This window comes from Tubulanus polymorphus, chromosome 3 (genome assembly GCF_964204645.1).
Source record: "Tubulanus polymorphus chromosome 3, tnTubPoly1.2, whole genome shotgun sequence".
Taxonomy (NCBI): Eukaryota; Metazoa; Nemertea; class Palaeonemertea; order Tubulaniformes; family Tubulanidae; genus Tubulanus; species Tubulanus polymorphus.
The window spans coordinates 12,408,575-12,433,226 of NC_134027.1; the positions used below are offsets into that span (position 1 = coordinate 12,408,575).

At 36.7% G+C, this 24,652-nt stretch overlaps 1 protein-coding gene and 1 long non-coding RNA gene across 7 annotated transcripts in view; one reads left to right on the forward strand and one right to left on the reverse strand.

The window, feature by feature from the left end:
- LOC141902937 (GRIP1-associated protein 1-like) overlaps positions 1 to 24,652 on the forward strand; it is a 92,690-nt gene that overhangs the window by 58,907 nt on the left and 9,131 nt on the right. For 4 of the 6 annotated variants that reach the window (XM_074790910.1, XM_074790911.1, XM_074790913.1 and 1 more), the window contains 5 exons: positions 105 to 162; positions 1,779 to 1,848; positions 2,282 to 2,489; positions 4,446 to 4,475; positions 15,588 to 15,742. In XM_074790910.1, the coding sequence (XP_074647011.1) occupies positions 105 to 162; positions 1,779 to 1,848; positions 2,282 to 2,489; positions 4,446 to 4,475; positions 15,588 to 15,742 (521 nt within the window). The remainder of the gene's footprint in view (positions 1 to 104; positions 163 to 1,778; positions 1,849 to 2,281; positions 2,490 to 4,445; positions 4,476 to 15,587; positions 15,743 to 24,652) is intronic. The other 2 variants (XM_074790912.1, XM_074790915.1) reach the window with 1 other exon arrangement.
- On the reverse strand, positions 17,422 to 20,042 carry LOC141902840 (uncharacterized). The gene is made up of 3 exons (XR_012618957.1): positions 20,012 to 20,042; positions 17,623 to 17,666; positions 17,422 to 17,496 (listed from the first exon to the last, which is right to left on the reverse strand). It is a non-coding gene; the product is annotated as an uncharacterized LOC141902840 (long non-coding RNA).

A 24,652-nucleotide genomic window follows, 5' to 3' on the forward strand; every position in this document is an offset into this window, starting at 1 on the left:
TTTGATGAAACAAAGTTCCTCATAACAAAATATTTCTGTAAATGCTCATGTAATTCTTTTGATCTCTTGACCTACTGCTGAAATTTGAATGCTTTTTTTTTCAGCTATGGACGATTTGTTCCGGGCTTCGGTCGAATCTGACCGATATAAAGGTGACAATAGGTGAGTTGTTGAGCGTAAAAAATTCTGCATGGTGGGTAATCTTTGGGTAGAGATCCCAGACTCAGGTGCGAAATATGGGCTGTTTTCATCCCTGATATTTCCACATCTGTAATATTGGACTTGTTAAGAAAAACCTAGCACAGAACACTTTAAAATCCCCTCTTCAGGCACTTGTAGTGTCTAGACTGGCCTACTGCAACAGTTTGCTCGCGGGTTCATCTTTTGTGATCTTTTGTACAGCTTACAAAAACTCCAGAATCGCGCTGCGCGTCTAGAGTACCAAAGTATGAGCATATATCGCCGGGCCTGATTGATGCCAAATCAGTCAAATTTGTCATGTTCCTAATTAGAGATTTGTCCCGTGCTAAAATTTGGTTCGGGGCCTGGTCCAACGTTTTTCGTGGGCCTAATTAGGCTTAGGCCAAATAGCCACAAGCCCATTTGGCCCCCGTGTGAACAGTCGTTATGGGCCAAACACACTTGTGTGATCTCAGCATTAGTCTCATCAGTCCTTGTTCAGAGATGGGGAGTGTTTTTAGGGAAATATCATGAGGTTTTTAAAGTATAGGCTTGATATTTAGCTCTGGAGGAGCTATTAGTATCGTCAAAAATACGCAAAGAGGTCTTTATGTATTTTTGTATCATTTCATGTATGTCTACTGTGAAACATATCAATTTTACAATCATTGAAAGATTCAGTCAATGAGGTTAAAAATAATGCAATGATTAGTTGTTGTTATTTTCAATTCAAGATTATTTATCAATATGTTGGGTTGAATGGTGATAATACTTGCTCAAAATATTTTGAAAAAATTGTTCAGATAAAAGTTTATTAACAATTCATTCAGATTCATCAAGTCAATTGATAATTGATATTTAAATGTTCTATGATTGTTGTGAGTTTCAAGGTCACTGGTTTCAGTATGTGTTCACCAGGGGGCTTTGAATAGCGGAATATTTCCATATATTAATACCTAGGCATATTCTGTTACCACAATCAATTGCATGATTGTAGCTCATAACATTTGCCATGATTGTGGTGAGTTTCAATGTCATTGGTTTCAGAATATGTTCACTGGGGAGGGGCATTGAATATTGAAATTGTCACATAGTTGAGCATTTCACACCACTTCTCAAGTAGGCATTGTGCCCCTGGACCCCTTGTATTTTTACTGTGATTATGTAATCAGGACCTTGAGAGAACAGGACCTTTGGTCCTCTAGTTATGAATTATTTGCACCCTCATAAGATAAATCTCCTCACTTGGAATTATGTTATTTTTCTCCCCACAACAGGGAGTTGAAAATTTGGTTGTAATAAATTTTTCATTTCAAGAAGTATATTTTTCTAAAAGAATCAATTGCAAAGTTGAATCCCATGACATTATCTGTGACGCTCAATTATGTTGATGCTTAACGTCATTGATTATCTGTGTCGATTGACCAGCCGGCATTGAATATTGTGACATTTCTTAGCATATCAGAAATATTGATCATGCCCACATGCCCAGCATGGTGTCCTTGGATGCCTATTTGATGATTGAATGATCATGTAAGGTTTTGTCCCTTTAAGGCCTTTGAGTCTAGTTTCTATTCAATTTTGACTTAATGTTTCAGTTCTATTTCATCATGGAGTGCCAGTGGATTCAGCCGAGATCTTACACCTAATACAAGTATCAACTCACCGGTAAGTGTACCACAAAATATGTTGTTTAACTTGATACTGCTGCCCCTTTTGGAACTTAACTTATTGGTTAGATCACTTGGACCAAAGGAATGCCCTACTGTGGCAGTCAAGGATTCCACCAGGATGTGATCATTTAAACATTGACAATATAAATCAATCTTTTTGGTAGCTTGAATGATGAATTTGTATCAAGAAGACATTGATTGAAAATGAATTTGTTTCGACAAAATTGACTCTTTATCTATAAGCAAAGTAGTTCATGTGCTTCCTCAAGTCAATTGTCCTGCTGATCTTTATAAAATTTTTCAAAATCAATTGATTCTCTTGTGTTGACAAAGACATATTCTTAAAATCTGAAATCTCATGTGAATGATGCATTTACTTCTCATGTATAGACTAAATGATTACTAATAAATGATGCTTTGTATTGTAGTCATCGCCAAATGATGCAGAAATGACATCACCCGGTCAGTTAGAACAGGAAAATAATGACTTGATTTCCCGAGTAAGTGAATTACAACAGGAGAAGTGGAACTTTGAAGAACGTGTTGCCCATCTGGAGGCAAGTACGGCAGCGATGGCCGAGGATTTGTTACAGAAAACTGCAGTCATTGAGCACTATGTAATGGAAAGTAGAATTGGTAAGTCTCTCAACTAAGGTTCTTAAACAATTGTGACTCGAGTTCATTTGTCATTAATGCCTGGTGCAGACCGGCAACTTTTTCAAGCAACTCTCGAGCAACATATGAGTCAAAGAGAAAAAAAATCTCATCTGGGCTAACAGGAGAGAGAAATTGCTTGTTAACAAATTGATTTGCCCCAACTCGCCTAATATCGTACATGTTTGAAATTGGGCAGTGGGAAATCACTTGCATTCATCATTGAGAAATTGCTCATAGATCAATCTGAGTTGCTGTGTGTGGTTGCTGGAGACATCAAGTGACAAGTATTTCATCGACTAGCCAATGAGTGGGCGGATAATTATCATGTGATACTCATTATGGCGACTTCTGTGGAAGTGGCTTGGCCCTTAGAAAATGAGGATTTCTCATTGAAATGTGGGCCAAATGGCTGTGTCTTGTTTGATACGTCGTCTCCAGATCATTCTGCGCAGCCGGAAATTTGGAGTTCTTAGTGAACCGGCATTACACTTGACAATGTCCGACATGTAGCTGCCTGGATTCGTTATCCAAAGTGCTGCAGCATATTTCTACTGTTCAATGGTCGCAATTGGACAAATCACATAATACAAATGTTTCCCCTTGAAAATTGCTTCTCATCTCCTGTCATAGCAATCCTCTGAGTGGTCAAATTCTCAGAACAGCTTGCAGTTGTCGATTGAGCTAAGCTTATGTAATTCATGTGCTACCTTGAAAAAAGTTTAAGTTTTTAAGTTATTTGTGTGCAGCAATTAATTTCAAATTCCTATATTCCTATTTTATTTTTGCTGTGTGTTTTTCCTCAAGATGTTTCATTACTCACATTACAAAATTATAGCAAATTTTCGAAAAATTCAAGCTACCGTTTGTCAAACATGCTTTCCATTTGACGTATTGATCGGTAATTTCATTAAAAATCAGTTGTTCTGTTTATATGCATCAGTTCATTCAGTAAGGATTTTGCATTCAGAAATAAATCATGAATTCACAAAAACTTGTTTTTGTTTTCATCTATAAGCGATTACCGTATTTATCGAGAATCGATTGCTTAATGCTGAAACACAGCTTCGGTGGCACGTAATGTGGCTCCGCCTACAGTGTTGTGTTATGCTAATGAATAGTTGATGACATCATAGCAATGTCTTGGAGCGTCTGCGGAGCGTTTTTTTTTTAGCATTACGCGAGTGTATGCCGAGTATACTATTGCTGATAAATGAAAACAAAAGAAACTGTAGGAAAAATTGTTTTTTTCTGAAAGCAAAATCCTTACTGAACATATCGATCCTTAATAAAGGTAGATCAACTGGTTATTACAGAATGAAATTAAAGGTTTCGCATGGAGAGCAATTTTTCCCAAAGATAGAAAAAAAGTACATTCACTTTGCGATTGGTGTCTGAAGGGCACTAGAGTTTATTCATTGCTGGGCAAAAAATTTCCCTAAAATTTCGTGTTATCCATTTTACATTTCACTGGATCCCTTCTTCATGTCAAATTTTCATGAAAGGGTTCTTTTAGATAGAACGAAATAGTTTTTCTGACGTATATTAAATCGGCCAGAATGGCATTTAGCAGTTGGGTGTGTTGAAATGAAATACTGTACAGCCAACTTACACCCCACATTGGATGGTTTTCTGATGATAGATACGAAATGTGATTACAGTCGAGAATTGGATTCTGTAGATGCCATTGCATGCTCTCGACTCAGGAATCAAGAATCAGGGGAAAGGGTTTGATTTAAAATTAAATCTAAGGCTAAATTTATCATTCTGAAAACATTTACTCCACTTCATTATACAACTAGTAAACTGTATGGGGTTTGAGAAACATGCACCCTTTGATATCTTACACTTTTATTCTGCGCGCTTCTCTCTACTGTTTTTCTGTCAAGTCTGAAAAGCCTTTCTTATTATGGTTTGATGTTTGTAATTGTTTTACAGTCGATGTTGTGGCCTGTGATCATCCCAAAAGTAAGTGTTTCACGGTGAAACGCTGGCAACAGACAACAAATAATATGTAACAAATAATTTAGATTAACGAATACAATTCGAGTTGTTCAAATGGAATAAAGGCAGACTATTTAGCAACAATACTTAGCATACGATTAAATATTGCCAACAATTGCCATTAAGCCTCATAAAATCCACTGAAGGACTGCAGATGTTTGTAACTTACATCTTTCAAATGAATGAGGAAAGTTGTCAAAATCGTTTAAGGGTGCTTATCAATAAGTACACCTGTTGTTCGTAGCTTGCATACAACCATTAACTGCATTTAAATTGGTATATATTGCTTGTTGTCTGTAGTGTGCGTACACTTTCATCGCAGTCCTCAATCATCTGGACCGACGATATTGTGTATGTAGCATGATAATTTATAGCCTTACTTGAAGAAAATCATCGGATTTGTAAAACCCATGTAATCGAACATTTCATCCATAAACAATTCCTGGAATGTAACTATCAAACTTCCATGCCAGGGATTTTTTAAATCTTTGCCTTGTTTGGAGTTGATATGAGTAATTGCTCCTGATTTTAAAGCCTCAATCATATCAGATAAGTGTTGTGTGCGCGTGCTGAATTTGAACTATAAGTTTTTAACAACTATGTTAATAAGAAATTCAATCACTGATTCCCGTTGGTAGTAAATTCACGCAAATCTGTTCAGGCTCAAGAAAAAGGGTCCTATAGATAATCCTAACAACGGGACACATCTATTCTGATTTTATCACCAAATGAACAGATGATCTATCTGCACTTGCATGATACCAATAATGATGGCATAAAATGTCATCCGTAAGCATCAGGTCCATATGATTATGGTTTTAGCTAGAGTACTGTCATGAGTGATACATGTAATACCGTCACATATATAATATAGTGCTAATACAATATACCATAAACCGACATAAACCATATCTCGTGCCATAAAAGCTGAATATATGGGGCTTACGCGCTTAGAGATGATATCTTTCAAGCCTCTTAAAGCCTGACTAACACTTTTTTGTACTATCGTATCCTTTGCTACTGGATTGATAGCATAGTATCTTATGTACGCAATTACAACTCAAATGACATTTACTAGATATTCGATGTCGAAATATTTGTCTGCTGGGAATGATTGTTTGCTATGTCCGAGCTTCCCGTATAGAGCGGTGAATATATCCAGTACATCGTACATATATGCTATTGAGATTAATCATTCGAAACCTGAGTAGAAACAACAATTGATTGAAATCGGCTTAAAATTTTTTGCGCAAAAGATCATTAATGGTTGATAATGGAGAAATTATCATCTGAATTTGTTGTTTAAACGATTGTCTTAATCCTTGGTAAGCTTTGCGAGATTAGTTCCATCTGGAATACATACATTTCATTAAAAGTCAACAGGAATGAAAGGGGAATAAATTGTTTTCGATTGTTGTCGCCGGGTTTTTCTTATTTTTTTTGGATAGATTTTGAATAATAGGTTGATTTAATAATCTGCACGAATATAGTTTCAATGCCTGCGATGATGACAAGCTCTTCGGGTATTATGTGGCGTGTATTACAGAAATCCAATTTGAATCCGTGGTATTGAAGCAGGTGCTTAACAGTAATAACCGCTTCTGTCGTGTGTCAATATAAAACCAATAACTTACTAAAAATAGACTTCGCTCTCTCTTATCCGAATAAGTGCGTCCTTCTCAGTGTGTATTAACTCTGATGGGTTGTATTTTGCAAATCAGTGTGAGTCTATTCAGTTGTTGCAGCAGGCTCGTATTTAGGGGGGTCTAAACAAAGGCAGATGAAGGTCTGTCCTGATACCGACGTAAAAAATTCACACATTGTTGGCACAATTTGTTCGTTCTGAAATGTATGCTTCTGCGCTGAACTTCGATTCTGGGCCAAATTGCATGGCCAATAATTTCTGCGGACCCGGAAATTTGATGAACCGTAAGAATTTCATCCGTGTTCACCCTCAATATATCCCAAGCAGTCAGATTGCTTCTTTTGCATCTTATTTCCTAAAATTCTGTGGGGCAGTTCCCAGGACCCCCGACTTAAATTACCTGCTTTTCGCTTGTGAACTTTATAAAAGTTGTGTTTTCACGAAAATTGAACCCCCGAAGACAGGGTTCACTATGGGCGCGAGTGGATTTTCCAAGATTTACACTATGCTTTATTTCACTTCGTAAATGCATCATAGAAAGCCCTAGTCCCCTACCCCTAAAAATTCTAATTGAATTCCTGATAACATTTCATTTTGATCATCATTCTGATTGAAAAACGAATCAATTTTCTTGAATAAAGGTGTGTTTTTCTATTTATATTGTTAAATAGCTACGCCTGGTATACTGTTTTTAGATATTGATTATCACCTTTGCAATCAACAAGAATCGTAAATCAATTTAATCAATGAAATATGTTATCTAGAGCTATAGGTGTGTCTATGCTAGCGTTGTCAAGCACCGGTACTCCCTCTGCTATATTTACTGATATGAGGCTTTTACTTGAATTAACCCTAAAGATGCAAACAGCCACAGATGGTGTTTTGCCAACCACGGAGGCTAAAGGCTGGCTTATGTCGACAAGCAAAGCGACGCCTACAGACTCCCACCGACGCAACTGAGAGCAACTGCGATCGCAGCCTAGCTTATGTCGACTGCGCCCCGATTCGCAGTAACTGAGGCCGACTAGCGGGATACGAGATCCTCCTTGTTGCTTCCATGCTTATGTCGGTTACGATTACTGGCAAATGCAACGGCTCAAATGGTCACGTGATAAGCACTTCGAGAATAAATTTGAATTATTTTGAATTATTGGGAAATATATTTCTATTAGAAAAGCTATTTCTTTAGGATCTTTATCTTTCTGATACTGTTTTGATTACAATGTGCTAGCGACATTATATAAAGATGGTCGCTTACACCATAGTTCTACTAATTTCATTTCTAGATCTTCGGTCCGGTCATCTGCCATGCTGAAGGTTTGTTTTACGTCTTGAACTACTTGAATTTGAAAGTTTATGACTAATTACGAATGACGCTAACTAGCGGTCATAATTTGTACTATGTATATGCGGTCTCTTATTGGCTGGAACCCCTGCGATCAGTTCCGTCGCGTCGCAGATGAGCTTATGTCGGTTGATCGAAAGCAACTGTCCGCCTACCGTAAGCCGGAGTAGAACATGGGCAACTGGCCGGATACGGCTTGCGACAAGTCGGTAGGCTTCGGGTTGCCGTCACAAGCCGGCTCATGTCGAACCGATAGAGCAGCAACTGGCGGCCTCTCTTAGGCTGCTAGTTGCCGCTTATCGGCGATAAACCTAGTTGCGTTGCGTTGCTTGTCGACATAAGCCAGCCTTAAGATGATCTAGTACCAATCCATAATCATTGGTGAGCCCTCAACATAGCTCTCCTATTTGATTGAAGCAAATTATTTCAAGACTTTTTTGTTATAAGTAAGGGAGAATTTCAAAAGTCAACATTTTCTCAAAGCAAATAATCTTCAGATGAGAAGGAGGGTTAAAGTCATGTAGACGGATTTCAAAATTGGGTGTGTTGAATAAATTACATCAATATTCTTTAGGCCTATGTCTGTCCTTTCAGTTCGTATATTATTGTTATTAATAAATGATTAGCATATGTTGCGTGCATAGATCTTCAACTTTAAGGCATTTTAGCCCACTTAGGGCTTCACTTTTCAGCAAAACAAAGGATTTTCCAATGGGGTACCTGCTGTACAACTGAGGCAATTGTGGATTCCATGTATGGCAGGCGAGGATCCACCAGAAGTCGCTAGTAGATAGTTGGCCATCCATATTGATTTCATTTAAATTTAATCTGAATGAATTTTTCTCTTAAGCTGTGTTCACAGGACACAGCTTAAGACCAGTCTAAAATAGGTCCGGTCCAAATCCGAATGTCTGTTCGCACACATTTTGCTGAATTGGCTATGGATTGTTATGACTGGGCCCGCAAGATGTTTCTGTTATATCTAATGTGAGATTTATGAGTCCCTGGCAGTCTTTTTGAAAAATTTTGATGATAGCAGTTTATCATATATCTGGACACATCAATCTATGATAGAATTTAGGTAATATTCCATACAATTAAAAAGGATATATACTCAGTGAGCAATGCATGCTGAGATTTTAAATTAAAATATAGCTGCAAAGCAGCGATGACGGGTTTTCTGTAAAGCCATTCAGAATGATGGGAATTGTAGTAAATTGAAATATCGATACATAGAATAAAATGCATTGACAGATTCGAACCTAATATGCAACCACTGTGTAAACGTCAAATATGATTCAGCTTTGAAACCGAACATACGTGGACGTACAATCACAAATATTAATATATTTGACCAGGCACTTATTTTGGCATTCAAACATCATGATACTGTATTATCACCATCCTTAAAAATGGATCTGTCCTATTAAGAACTGATCTTAAGCACCTGCTGAGCCGATAGATTGAGTGAATTCACAGATAAGAACGTATTATGATTTAGAATAGATTAGATTTAAGAAGTTAATGTTTTTATTGAAATATTTGAATAAATACATATATTGTAGTGTAGATTCAATCAATAAATTATGAATTTATTTGGTCTGGGTTTCCGGCTGATGTTGATTTTGGCTTTTATGGATTACAAATTCTACAGTGATAAACAATTGATACCTGCAACATGTGTGTAAATCAAACCTATTCCACTAGTTGCGTAAGTTTCCTAATAAACGGGAGAGTCACTCTTGATCTGAGTTATTAGAACTAGGGGTCCAGGGACACCATGCCCACTTGGGAAGTGGTTCCAAATGCTCAACAATCTAACAATTCAGGTATCAAAGGTATAAAACATCCCTTTTCAAAGAATACCCATCACAAATTGCAATGAGAAATGGCAAACTCAGAATTCGGGCCAAAATTGACATTTTTGGGCACTAAAAAAGGTCATAGGACGGCCATCTTGAGTCCGTATCCCAATTTTTGTTATGCTGATGGGCCCAGGGGCATTCACATATATCGGAAAGATCAAGGTAATTGATCAAAGCATCTTCAAAATTTCCCTCAAAAAGTTCAAAAATGTGTAAAAAGTGTTGATTTTGGCGAACAACAATGGCTGCCAGTCGGCCATCTTGATTCTGACAGGGCCAGTTTTTGAGCTGAAGATGTGTCTAGGGTAGATACATGTGAAACCCAAATATCAAGACATTACATTGAAGCGTCTTCAAAACTTCCTAAAATAACTGATTTCCGTCTACGGACGGACGACGGACGAAAAGTGAACGCAATAGCCCGCTGGGACTAAAGTCCCAAGTGGGCTAAAAATAATGTTCATTTAGTCATAGAAATTCATTGCCTTTTTGGAGTTTCTGTAATAATATTTGTTCTGCCCTAATTTTTATTACTGTATGAACCAATGATATGCTTTGTAAATATGATGTAATAAAATAAATTTGAATTAAATTTGAACATGAGAATCAAGCATAACTTGTGTTTTTTCAACTTGTCTTACTTGTCTTTTGTTAACAGTTCCAGAGTTTCAATTACAATCAAATCCAAATTGGCTAAAAAGTACATAGGACTAAATGAAATGAACGGTTAGTTACTGCAAACCTATTCCAGTGTTATGTCGATCGTGTTGAATCACTTTCCTTGAGTTGAAAGAATCAGATCTTCTATGGTACAACATCGGTCGAAGTGAGATATCTTGGTGTTGACTGTCCTTGACCATCTAACTTCATGCGTTTGACATTGGAATTTAGCATCATACCCATTTGAACTGCAAAATATTCATACAACATGAAAACCTACAGTACATGTATACAGTATTAATCAAACTTTCACCGATGTTGGATATTTGAATGGACATTAGGTTTATTTCAGTACTCTAAAGCAGGAAATAATAAGCCCAATCAATAGGCCCTATTCCCATTGGAACAATTATATAATGCGTACAGCTGTACCGTACACTTATCAGTCAAGAATGGAGAAATCGGTATACCAAACCTACGAACAGCAAAATGTACAGGCCTACAATGATTTCTGGTAATACAAGCCGTGACCACATGAACGTTTTGGTTTGACTATTAATGTCAGCAGGTCAGAGAAGGCCTGGCCAAACTTAATCACATGGCTCAAATCAATTAGCCTTTCTGCGTGTGAATATTTCACTGTATTGTTTTAAAAATAGGCCTATCGAGTGAATTAGTACATAGACTGAATTAGACTTTAGGCTAGTCCTGACCAAATCCTATCCATATTATAATGGCACCAGTTATAGTAACATCACTGTAGGGCCGACGAGAGGGAAAAAGTTGTGTTTGTAGTACATAGGCATGGTAGGCTTGTCGTACTCACTTAATACTTAAAACGCTGTTGTTACCTGTACGTGACTGTACGGTGATTTCTACAGGTTAGCCATATGTGAGTACGTTGACGCTCAGACTTGCAATATTGGGATTCGAAACCAAACGAAAAAAAAATCCAGTAGTAGTCCAGTGATTTACCCACTGTACCACAGAACGTAACTGGTGGGTGGATGAAATTTGATTTACAAATAGCCTAGCCTCACCTAACCCAAACTCTATTCTTTTACGCATGCGCGTTTGCAGATTATAGGAACTCACGTACAGCGTTTTTAGGGAACTCACGTAAGGTTAACCTGTGGATATCACCGTACAGTCACGTACGCGTTACAGTTTCGTACTTAAAATGGTATTGGCTACTAGGAACTCACGTATGGCATTATAGACTTAGTAGGGACCTCACGTACGCGGTTAACCTGTGGAGATCACCGTACAGTCACGTGCGGTTAACAACTACGTACTTAAAATGGTATTGGCTTCTATATAATAGGCCTATAGACAAATAAATACCGGTAGGCTTTCTTATAATCTTAGCTTCCACACTTCACAACCGAACCAACTGACCAACCAGTATATTTAGTCCCAGTACGCACCAACCGGCACAGGCCTAACACTGTTTGTCAACTGTGTGTACCGTGTACCGTTGTAGGCTATCGATAATCACCTGATACTTTTCTGTCGTTTGTTTTCTCTCTGAGACAAAGACGAACGTAATTCTAGTAGCCTTCCGCGAATCAACGACCTTGATTTAAACTTGATCAATTCAAAGTCTGTTTATTGATGCTTTTGGTTACATGAACTGATCAGCAATATACTTAAATAAAATAACCGGAATAACAAGAAATCAAAAATATTAAAGAGGTAACAAACAAATGCCCGTAAACCTGTCAGACACGCGAACGCCGGACTCGTAAACTCTTGGACTCGGACCCGCTGAGCAATAAATTCATAAAATTGACTTTGAAATTGATTGTGGAGAAGAGAGGGAATTATTCGATAGCTCTTCCTCGAAAAGAAGAGAGAAATATCGGTAAGAAAACACAACATGGCTACTAATTGAATGGAGCCAAATTTCCGATGTTTACGGCTCGACAGTGCCTTTATGACGTGGATTTATCAAAATTCCCATGCAGTATCTGGAGATTGAAGTGAGCTGAAGGATATCATACGGATTGTATCGGCGACAGCGGTAAGGTAAGGAAGCCTTTACACTTTTAACAAAAACTATGTGGAAAAGGGAAAAAAAAAATAATAATAATCACGCGAATTTCAATAGGGTTTTCTGTGAAGAAACAGAAAACCCTAATAATAATCCCTCAGCATAAACATTAACTTTTAGGCAATACAGAAATCATATGAAATATAAAAACTATATTAATCAGCTTGACAACGAATTGGTGACAAGTTTAATACAATTGAATTCATACCGCAAGAGTACGATTTAGACTTGACCTGGTACCAGTTTCTGTCCACACGCACAGATTTAGTCCATTCCAAAATTTGAACCGGACCCAAATTTGACAGGTCTAAAATGGACCGGACCAATTTGGAATGTAATTTTTCCTTGTGTGAACACTTGGTCTGGTATAGATTGGACCGGACCAATTTTAGATCAGTCTGAATTACATTGCGTGAAGGCTTATAATGAATCCATTATTTATGATAACTATACCGATGTCCGAGTAGAAGAATGAAAGTATTGTATATTTGGTGGGTGCTGTGATAATGTATGGATTCGGGAGTCTAAAAATCCAGTTCGAAGTTCATTCAGGATGAAATCATTTTGACAACTGAGGACCTACTGCTCATCACGCCATTTGGTGGGATAGCTGGTTATGTGGATTGACTCCCCATTGATTCCATTACGGTTTGTAGTTTATTTTTTGCGATGTTCTACTATCTAGTTTATTCAATTTATACATCTGCTTTACTAATCAATTAATTATACTTCAATGAATGTGACGAAAAATTTGAGTTTTTTCTTTCATTTTCATGAATGTGATGTATGCGGGTATAATTGCCTTCAAGAATTTACCCCTTACAAATATTCAAGCCCTCCACAAGAACTCCCATGATTCCTCAAAATCATGAGTGCTCATTTTCAACCTGCTCATGAAGAGCTCTAATCACATGTAAAGAGTTCAATGATTGCTTGTGAAGAACTCTGATTTTTGATGGAGAACTAACAGATTTTTACTGTTATGGCGATGCCTTACAAATACACTAGGAATTCAATATTGTTTGTTCCTTATTGACATTAACCATTATCATGAAAAACATGTCAGTGGTCTTGTCATTGCAGCTGATGTGTAGGTGTTCAGTTAAAATGTCATATTACTCACATTTCTCAGTAATTTAATAGCTGATACGTCAGCATTATTAGCGCCTTACCGGATCATCGTCGATCCAATACATCATGGTGCAAAGAATATTACAAAGGTCGTTAGCTCATTTAAAAATTGAATTCAGAAATATAGCAGCAAAAAAGTGATAACAAGTTTTCTGCCTAGTAGCATCATTGACTCAAACTTTAAGGATAAATACAGAAATGATATGTATCATTATATATGACCCTAAGAATTGCCTTCTAAATCACAGGGTTCAAACAGGTTTTAACCCTTTCAGTGCTTCTATACCGCATGGCGGTGTATAAATTGATGGACTCTGCAAGTACATTGCATCATGGTGTATTGATGTGATTAGTAATTAATTTTATCTCTACTGAAACGGAAATCTGTGAAATATTAAATGAATGATAAATTCGTGAAATAGTATCTAATGATACACTGCTCTGGGATGTAGACCCACTAGAGCAGTATGCCCCTGAGACTGAGGTTGAATTATTTCGAAATTTTTCGAATCATCTCCAGCACTTCTGGGTATTAATTAGATATTAGAAATGATTAAAGTATTACTCAATAAAATTTCAATCTGAATTGGTGTGTAGCGGATTCAAACCCTAGACAACGGTGTCTAATTTGTCAGAGCGGAAGCAAAATTGAATTTGATTGGGATGTGAACATGATAGTTGATTGAGTGATTTAGTATTTAGGATTTAGTATTCGAAAAAATCGAATGAAGGCAAAGGCCTATGTACTTAACATTGAAATTGTGCTTAACCCTTCAAGTGCCAGGCAACTATACATTTACTACCCCTCGACCCCAGCCATTGTCCCAATAAATTAGCCCAATTGAGGGTTCCCTTTGACAATGTATACCAACTTATGTGGTATAGAGCGAAGGTGCCTAAGAAAAAGTTCTAGCTAAATGTATAACCTATTCAGAGAAACTTTTTAGAACTTATGCCGTTTTCATCTTTTAATTCCATTATCAGTAGGCTGATCAAAACGCTGAATATATGAAGATATTTTCAATTTTCTAAATCAATTTTCTACTGACAAAACATGAAAAGTGACCCTGACTTTTCTCAGAGTTAGTCGCAAGCTACAGGTCTGACAAGGGTGGAGGTTTCAACAAACGATAGACTGCAAAAATATTTGTGATATACAAAATGTGATATTTTAACAATGCACCTATTACAATTATATTAATATCTATTATAAAGACTGGTAAGGGATGATAAGGGTTCCTAGTTCTTCAAGGCTAAGAAACCTGTAACTCAAACGAACGAATATTCAGTATCATACGACATTTGACCAGTATAGATAATTTTGTTAGACGATTCGGTAGATTTAACTGAGGAGTATGCTGAATGCATTATACACTTCATTGTAAGCTCAATACAATCATATTCATTCTACCAGTACTGAGTTACATATAACTGAGTAAGACCTACGAGCAATTATCAATTGCTCGTAGGTAAGACGTAACTGGTATCGTGATACAAATATCGTAAAACCAAGATATTGTAATACTGATATACAATACAGATTTAATCTGAAAAATGCAACACAGGTTTGACAGATTTGTTAAGTAAATTTAGAAATAGATAAAATTATCATTTTGCCAAATATGACTGCTGGCTTTAATCATTTTAATTGCAATAGCAATTGATCAAAGCAAATTTTTTAAAAAAAAAGGTTGCGAAAAAAATCTGGATCCAAATTCTTAAGTGCTTGCCAAGGTGCTAAGCCCATCTCTGTAGATACTGAAAACAATACTGACGTGCAATGTAACCTATACCGAGCATTAATAAATCAGTTAAAACCATTGGATTGTTCATTGCAATGCTACTGTCTGATTCTCAAGGGAAATTTTTTTTTTTAAGTGTACTTAAATAAGTATTCTGTGAATTTCTCTACAATGTTTGAATCATAGAATATTCAAATCAATATTATTTAGATTATATACATAATTTATTTTCTGACCTTTCGATCAAATTGCAGTCTTCAGTGCAAATATTTTGTGATTTCTAAATGAGATAAACTTAGAAATGTATTCAGAAATTACTTAGATAATGGAGAGGAACATTGGTGGTCATTTCATTTTAGATAAAGTTTTTGATGTTACTTATAAAGTATTTTTGCGAACCCTTTTTGTCACTGTTTCAAGTAATCATGCTGTGAAGTTTTGAGGCCAGTTTTGTGGACATGTTAAAACTATTGAATCACTCGAGTTCATCTCAGGCAAAATTTAAGAACTGGTCCCTGAAACTCACCACTGATACCTTTTATTGAATCTAACATAATTCTCTCTCATATGAACTCTTTTCGATAGATTTAAAAAGCAATTCTCAGCACATATATGGTATGCTTTTGTAATTCTAGATAATCATCCGCAGTCGCCATCTCAAGAGAAAATTACGTTGAAACGAGTAATGGATTTTGTGAAAGATAAAGGGGATGAGAATTTGAAAGAGATGAACCGAAAGCTACAGCGTATGCTCGAGGAGACGCTTACAAAAAACATGCATTTAGAAAAAGTAAGTAACTAACGCCGGCCACACTGTATTTGAAATCTGGAGTTTTATGAATAGATACCCGCCTTCCTACGCATTCAGTATTAAATTATTTGATGTTGAATTCCTATCCTTGAGACAGGATAAAAATAGTTGCTACTTATCTCATCTTCTGTGCATCCCTGTTTTGTGTTCATTGTAAAGACAAATTTGAACAAATTGACTAATACAATGCGAATTTTTTTAATTGAATGAACATGCATGTTTTGATAAGAGTAGTTGTTATCATCAACTATGGTCTAAAAGTGTTCATTATTCTCATCACAATTTCACAATACGCTGTGTGCAGTTATGTTGCATGGCGATAGAATCTGAACCCGGAAAATGGAATATTCTATTTGGTCGAAAGAAGAAATTAGTGCAGCCAGTGAATTATCTGAATTTAGATGAATCTCTGTGCGCTGTCATCTCTCTCAACAGCTTTGTCGTGTCTGCCACACGACGTTGATATTGATCATTTGAAATGTCATAGTTCATTTCAAATCTTACATTCTCGCATCCTCGTATATTGCAAGCGTGTTATTCCATGTATCGCAGTTCTTCTCATGCGTCAATAATGTCGACTCCATTTCACTTTCAAGTATTCATATCCTGATATTATTGTTGGTGTTCAGGTTGATAGACAATTCGAACTTACTTATAACGAGCCATCACGAACTGTAGCTACATTTATACAAGGAGTTAGATTCAGTATTTAGTGATCAGTGGACCTAGTTTTATAGTTCTCAGCTATGATTTTAGTCTAGGTTTGAACTATTGGAAGTGCACTAGTTTTAACTCTTGAGCCTATGGAACTAAAAGAAACGATAACATGAGAACTTTTATTGATATTATTGATATCTTAAAAAAATAGCAAATATATTTTCAACAATAAATGATATAAATGATAAATTATTAAATCGTATAATATTAAGGATCAAATTATATAAAATTAAGGCTCAATAAAGTTATTTTGAATTTGAACATCGATTATTGAATCGAATTGACCAGAAACCAGTCTAGCCCCGATATACTGGTGACGTAGTGCACAACCTCGAAAAGATTTATCTAATCAAAAAGAAATAAGAGAATATGAAATATATTTGATTACAAAATAAACGCCAAAATTCACAATTGTAATTGTTACTTATTTTGAAACACCGATATTGATTGACCTAGTACATATTGACTCACACCTTAAATAACGAAAAGCAGGTATCGATATATATAAGAATTATTGTAACGGCTATCACAGCGTCCAAAAAATATTCAAGACCTATTCGAGGCATATTAGATAGTGAGGTCGATAGTAAAAATGTTGTTAGGGTTGAAGGGTTTGTAGCATTAAATTGTGTTTTTTCTTGTCCAGCTCTTGCTGAAATCTTGCATGCAATTGGTATTGAAAATCGGTTTCATTGTCACGTAAATTCTTACGACGGAATACCCTTAAGCCCTCACTTAAGCGTCACTCATCTCTTCTTGCTTATCCTGTCACTTTGGATACAATTCCATCAATGCTGTTGCGGTCTTCCTTTTCAAATAGTTGTCGATCCTAACAGTAAGCTAGCTGTCTAGATTTACATTGATTGTTTATTGTGTGTTTGCTTGGTTGTCCTATGAATAAGATCAAATTCAAGTGATCCCAGCTCTTCCTTGTGCTTTAACTGATGGGATCAATGTCTCTTCGGGGACTCTGGACCGCATTCTTCTCCAGTCTTTCAATGTTAAGCATTTTACCACTAAGAAAAATGATAGATTTCGATCAGTTTCATTGATTTGTTTTTCGCTGTTCTTAGAAGATAATGCTACCTGTAATGATAGTAATGATAGATTTTGATATATCGTTTTGTGTGTTCTGAAATAACTTTCTTGAATGCGTTGAATAAACATCCGTTCACCGGTGCAAGATCTGAAAATAGAACACGCTCAAATATTCAGCGAGTCATTTAGTCATGAAGTTCTTACAGATAATAACGAAGATTAATGGAGAGTTGCCTACTTTCCCTGTTTTTATTTAGAAATCGGGATTGTCATTCTTATTTGTTTGATTTGATTTGAATTGCTTAATGGTTGATGGTTATTTAGTGTCTGTTACAATCCTATTGCACCTACCAGGAACAAAATGGTTATTTGATTTTGTGGAGCGGTGTGGCCGAGTGGTTACAGTTTTGAGCTCTGGTAAGCCAGGTCGTGGGTTCGAACCCCTTACAATACTGTTTTTCAGGCAAGACGCTTATCCTCATTGCCTCTCTCCACCCGGGAGTAGATGGGTACCTGGCCTGATAGATAACTCCTGAGCGTTTGTTAGCCACTCGGTGTTACTACTCCCCAGGAAGAGATGACTGATACATGTTATAGTATTAGAAAAACAGCTGGGGTAATAATGCCGGAAATGTTAAGCGCTCTAAGCAGCTTCCTGGATTTAGCGCTATATAAGACCATATTATTATACTTTTATCATTATTAAGTCGAAATACAGATAAACATGGATGGTCAGTCATATTTACAATATTTTACGGTCTATCATTGGAGCTTATTGTGTGTGATTTAAATTAGACAGTAATTACTGTAAATACGTGCAAATGTCCTCATGAAAATGTGATTAAATGTCGATGAGTTGTTTAGTAAAATACTTAACAACTTAAATTGAGAAATGAAGATTTCCACATGAAATAAGTGAAAATGTGAAGTGAAATTCACTTTGTATTTCTAATTGATACTTCACTTTCAAAGAAAAATTAAACACTCATTGGATTGCTTATGACACGAGCTGTCTACTTTGTTTGATGTAGCTATATCATTTTAATTTGTTATGTGAGCATCGGTTCAAATACCAGTAACTGTAACTGACGTAAGCGGGGAAGCAACTGGCGGGAAATCATATCCCGCTAATCGGACTCAGTTGCTGGAACTCGAAGCGGAGCTGACATAAATGTGAAAATTTTGTTGAGGTATTATTTCTTGATGTAGGCGATCTATTAGTGAATTTTTATTGACTTTTGCGTTAGTTAAGTCCATATTTTCGTCAACTTACTGATTTCCAACTTTTGAAAGCAAAAGCGGAAGCAAAATAACTTTTGAAATTCAATGAATATTCCACCGAAGTAGTAAAACTTTCGAAGCGTGGATTTTATGCTATTCAAGCTCATAGTAATTCATTAACTAATTACAAAGTTGATTTTTATCTCTTCGATTTTGTAGCTCTAGTTCTATTGTGGAGGAGCATCATTGCCATTGGCACGGATCAGGCTCGGGCCAAATTTGGCCCGTGCCTAATTAGAGAGCGCGTTCGCACGCAAACCATTCACTCGATACTAAACAATGCTCAAAGAAAGCGAAGTGGATCATTTCCGGTGCCAGTTGCAATTCAAACGCAATCATTTGTCTGGTGCTAAAATTTGGCTCGGACCTGGTCCGACGTTTTTGGTCGGGCCAAAAATGCTCGTGTGATCGCAGCTATTGACTATTGCTGCTTAGCAGTGATGAGATCAATACGTTCACATTGGCAATGTCGCTTTCATAGACTGAATATTGTCGGGAACAGATTGGCCTTTTTACTGCATATCCACACATTTTTGGAAGTTATCTTTCTTTGACGACCTCTTAGAGCACTGCCCTGGATTTTGCTTGCCTCAGATAGGTTTTATCATTCTGCAAGATCTGTGGCTAAAAAATACGTTGCAAATAATCAATAATCAGAGACCTATATCAACTTTGATGTTGATGAACTTCGTCAAACAAGTCAACAGACAGTAAGCCATAAAATCGTTGGTGGTAAACTTACAATCGGATAGGCCTATGGCTTTTTCACTGAGAACCTTAGCGCCAGTGATTTCAATATGTGATTTCAGCATATACACTAACACGATGAATATCCTATCCGGAAGTTGTTAACACCCACCCAGTCCCGTTACAACTGAACTTATGGATATCTTGGTGAGTAAACTTTGTAGTGTCCTAGAAATTGAAGAACTACCAGCCTCTGATTGATTTAATTATCGTCTTACCTGGTTGTTTCATTAAAGAATACCCAACCCCTCCCATTACTATTAGACTAAGATGTCAGCAATGATGATTTAAAACATTTTTTCTAGGTCAGTAATATGTCTCTCTAATTACGATTCCTAAATACTTGAATGTCTATTATAAGAATTTTTTGCTCGTTTGAAAGAATTACCATGTTGATGTAGCCTTGTTCTAGATTGTAATGACTTCAGTGGAGGGTGAATTGTCCAAGAAATAGCGCATAGTTACCAAGTGTGCCTGTTTGAAAGTTTCATTCCATTATGTCGATAATCCCTGCATAGCTGATGATATACTGATGGGTATAGGTGTGTATAGTAAGCACTCCTCCTGTTTTAGCCAGATTTCCATAAGGTTAAAGACCAGTCCAGTCCAGTATTCTTTAGAGTACACACTCCCAGGTTTATCACTCCCACTTTCATCAGTTTGCCGTGTTGATAAAGTCACCATCAATTTGTCACACAATCACGATATGGTGTATAATCATGTTACTTCTCTCAGGAGCTGATTGGTTATCCTGCTTTGACTGGCCGGGTTTTGCTAGGTGATCACTGTTCAAACTTTTCTGGCAAGTCCTGGCCAACTAAACCATCAACTGGCAAGATATCAAAAATTTTTTCTGATGCCATCATATGTGGCAAATAGGCACTGTTTTCAGTGCACACTTTTCCAAATTTTTGCCAATTTTCATTCAACTTGTAGCTGCATTCACGCTACTTTATTTAGAACGGTTAGAATTTGTTCTGTTCCAATTTAGAATTGAAAAAAGCAATCATACATTCAAAAATTCATAACATGAAATTGTGCATTCTGATATTATATGTTGCCTATCAGGTTTCATGATATTCATTCATATCCTGTTGTTCCATTCCAAATGCTTATCAGTGTGATAACATTTTATAAGATATGAAGATTTTTTAATCAAGCTGTGTTGCAGATATGTAGCCAATGGAATGATACATCCCTTGGCAAAGTTTCAAGGTCACATGATTCTACCCCTGGCAACAAAACTGATATGAATGATGATAATGATGTCACTGACGGCAGTATTTAAATTTTGAAAATTGTGAAGATGTGTTGCAGTATGTGGTCCATGGCTTCCAGGGGAGAGTGTATTGCGGGCATTGTAAGTCTAGTTTACACACAAAAGTACCATGAGTAATATGTCAAACTATCATTCATTATGTTGGCAAATCAGTCAGTCAGATTCATGAACTGATCAGGTCTCAGATGAACTTCTAGAAGGCACACCTGCACGTTCTATTGAGTTTTGGGTTCTAGGGGTGCTCCCCTAGAAATTCTTTAAAAATCAGATGCATAGAGGTGCAATTTCATGATTTTGGATCTACACAATGTAGGTAGGCCTATGAAATTTGTTCAGTTAATAGAATAACTAGTCGCATAAAATCCATCGCTACATTTTCCCGCAATTAAGCCTAAGTTTGGAATATTTTGAATGAGAAGTAACAAAAAAGTGTCATCAATGAATGAATATCTTTAGATAGTTGCTCAAATTTTTTCAGGCTGACATAAAGGTGGGACTTCATCAACTATGTAAATTGCGATCTTTATGTCCTAGCACTTAAACTTCTCTGAGGGACAAGTGTCCTTTCAAGGCTATCTTAGCCTTTCTATCTGCTGATATCTGTTATGGCTGTATATATATATTGATTGAAAGCGACAAACTTTTCATCACTCTGACTGTCACATTCACAGGCAGGTGGCTTATACCATCACAACCACGACAACCGCTACTACCACCGTGCTGCTCTGACAAGATTTGATAAGTTTCTTGATTGATCAATCTGTATCTGCAGTTCTATAAATAACCGTACTCTGAAATTAGATTTTCGTTCATTCGTTTGCTGACACATACGTATCATTCATCCTGGCAGCAGACTCAGTATAGAATTTCAATAATGGTTGCACCGTATGTGTCACCAAGATGCCATCCTTTGCAGCTAGATTATTCTATAATTAGAATTTTTTTTGGGCAGTCTTTCAGTTTTCAATGATCTTCCCTGCATGTAATCTGTAAAATTGACCTGGTGGTTTTAGCTAGTATCATCTTAAGCCTAGCGCACGCAGCAAGACATGAGCCACAAACAGAAATGCTTTTCTCGCTTGTTTTATGGCTGTATTTTGTGTTCAATTGCTGGCGAACTGAGGCATTGGAATATATCAACACAAGTCGGTTTTGGCTTTCGGATTTATGGCTTTACTGGGTACGCAAGTTGTTACACAAGATATCAGTCAATCCTCTTTTATCAGTGACATTTTATCACAAAAACAGAGTAGTTTATATGTAGTGGTTAATATTTCAGCAAAATAGATTCGATGGAGATATTTTACCTGATGAACTTTTTGCATGGCGTTGTAGTTTAAAGACAGGAACTGCTGAAGCAAAGTTTCATTTGGAGTCCACCACATTAAGCAGATGCTTTACTCCAATTTCATAGAACAGCCAGCAGACCATTAAAAGTAATTGATTGATGAAATAAAATCCAGAAGATTTTATTGCTACAGATTTGAAAAAGCTCCAGTACTTTGCAGCATCGGACAATGTTCAGAGCATCATCATTTCTCAATTTCAAATTTTATGATTCCTATAAATCAAATTTGAATTGTTCTCTATTTGAGGTAGGAATGAGTAGGCCAGCTCATGAGTGCTCGGGGATATTTTATGTTGCAATGTTTTATATGATTAAAATCAGCAAATGGATATTTTTATGTTAACACCTTATTGCAATCTGTTGTTTTCATATTTCTTTCTCCGGCCAAAAGATAATTTTCCATTCTTAACTTGGCTTCTTTAAAACCATTCGGCCAAAAAGCCAAGTTGCTGATGGCTAAAGCTGTATTTTGTATCCCAAAGTTGGATTATTTACAGATCGAACTACGCATTAAAGCCTGGTAGAATGATGAAAAAAATGTTTTAATCATATACACTGAACATTTGAATAGATAATGTTGTATCCATGTTAGGGTTGAATACATTTTATTGACCAGGGTTCGGTTTCATAGACATAGAATAATTTGGTGCTAGCAATAAGGGTTATTCTGGGTATCAAATAGATTCCCTGGGAATAATTAGTGCTAGCACCAAATTTCAACTGAGTGCCAAGGAGGCCTACGATTTTCATTTCAAACCTAAATCAATTGTAACTAATCGATGTTTTCAGTGTGCTGTACTATGAAGAAAAGAAATGGAACGTTTAGTGCTTTATGTTAGAATGTATTGAAACAATGTCAATATGGATAAGATTCCTAGCTCTGTTGAAGCTGTATGCATTAAACTTACATGCCTTATTTGGTCAATGGACTGGAAATTTGAGTATGTGTCAAGAGCTGAAATTTATTGCATATGCGGTATGATCTTCATCTGAACATGTTTTAGAGATACGTAGTTGATGGTTTAATTTCTTGTTTGATCGACTATTTTTTGTCGCAAAGGCGCAGATAACTTCAGTGCTGTAATCAAATAATGTAATGAATTGCTTGGCAAAGGAATGGAAGATTCATTGAATGAATCTTGACATGCTTTTAATCTTTTAATCTACAAAGTTTGTTCTCATCCAGTGGCAAACCCCTAAGGGGCTGTCCATAAAAGATGTCAACACAAAATATAGAAAATATGACCCCCTCCCCCTATGTCCACGTAAAATCCATATCAGCTTGACCCCCCTCCCCCTTGTCCAACGGACAGTGGGGTTTAAGTTTCACATTTGATAAGGATTTGATGCAGCATAAAAAAACTTAACTTTTATTAACGTATTTAAATTTATTCCCTTAACCTGGTATTATAAGATGTCCCTAAACTAGTGACCTCTTCTTTCAAGATGGACATCCATATCAGAGGACCCCCCTTGTCCACTAAAGTCCAAAAAATCTAAAATCCCCTCCCTCCTACAGCGTGGATGCCTTTTATGTACGGCCCCTAATGACTCGTGCATAACGCCGGGGAAATAACATCGGACTTACTAAAAAGGTCCTTTCTGGTGCGTAGGTACTTATGTTGAAGCTGAGATAACTGATGGCTGATAGCTCAAATCCTTACCCTGTCCTACAGCGCTGCAGTAACCACATGGCATGGTGCATGTGTATCGGTTAATTTTGGCCACAGGTCCTAATAGCAAGCCTTATGTCAATTTAAGGTTAGCACCAATTCCCATGTACCGATTCCAACTTGGAAGAAGCAAAATATATTCGACCATCATGACTATTGGCCTGTTATTTTGGTTTGACCCTAGTGAATTGAAGTAAGATGCTAATTTGCACAATAAAACTCTTTGTTTTCCCATTAAAAGTAATTCTGGAGGTCTTTCAGTGGGCTGGTTACATAAGTCAGTAAATCCTTTCTAGTTACCAGTAGCAGATTTAGATTGTCTCACATGCTTCATGATGATGTGCCTCTTTTTCGAAAAGTGTGCTTTTTCTTTGGTGAGGCAGTCAAAATTGGACCCTAGATCCGTCCCTGGTTACCAAGCCCATTATTACGGGGAGTTCTGGGGGGCTCAAAAAAGTCGAGGGAATGTGGGATGAGCTGATAATCTTACCTGAATGCAATAACCAATAGTATCTGCTGATAAACCTGATGTAATAAGCTATCGATGAATGTCAAATGATGACATTCATTGCCTGGATACAGCCATTCAATGTTCCTGGACAATGATCTGTTGCCAGTGATACTAACAAGTGAATGGATAAATGTAGATCTACTCAAGGGTTTCTGACAGATGATTAGTATTCTCATCTTGTAGTTGACTACACTAATAGAAACACTTTCTATTACCTCTCCGGTCTCGACAAAAATCTACTTTCATAGTTATTCTCCCTCTTTCCCTGTCCTGCTTCTCTTTTTGTATGACATAC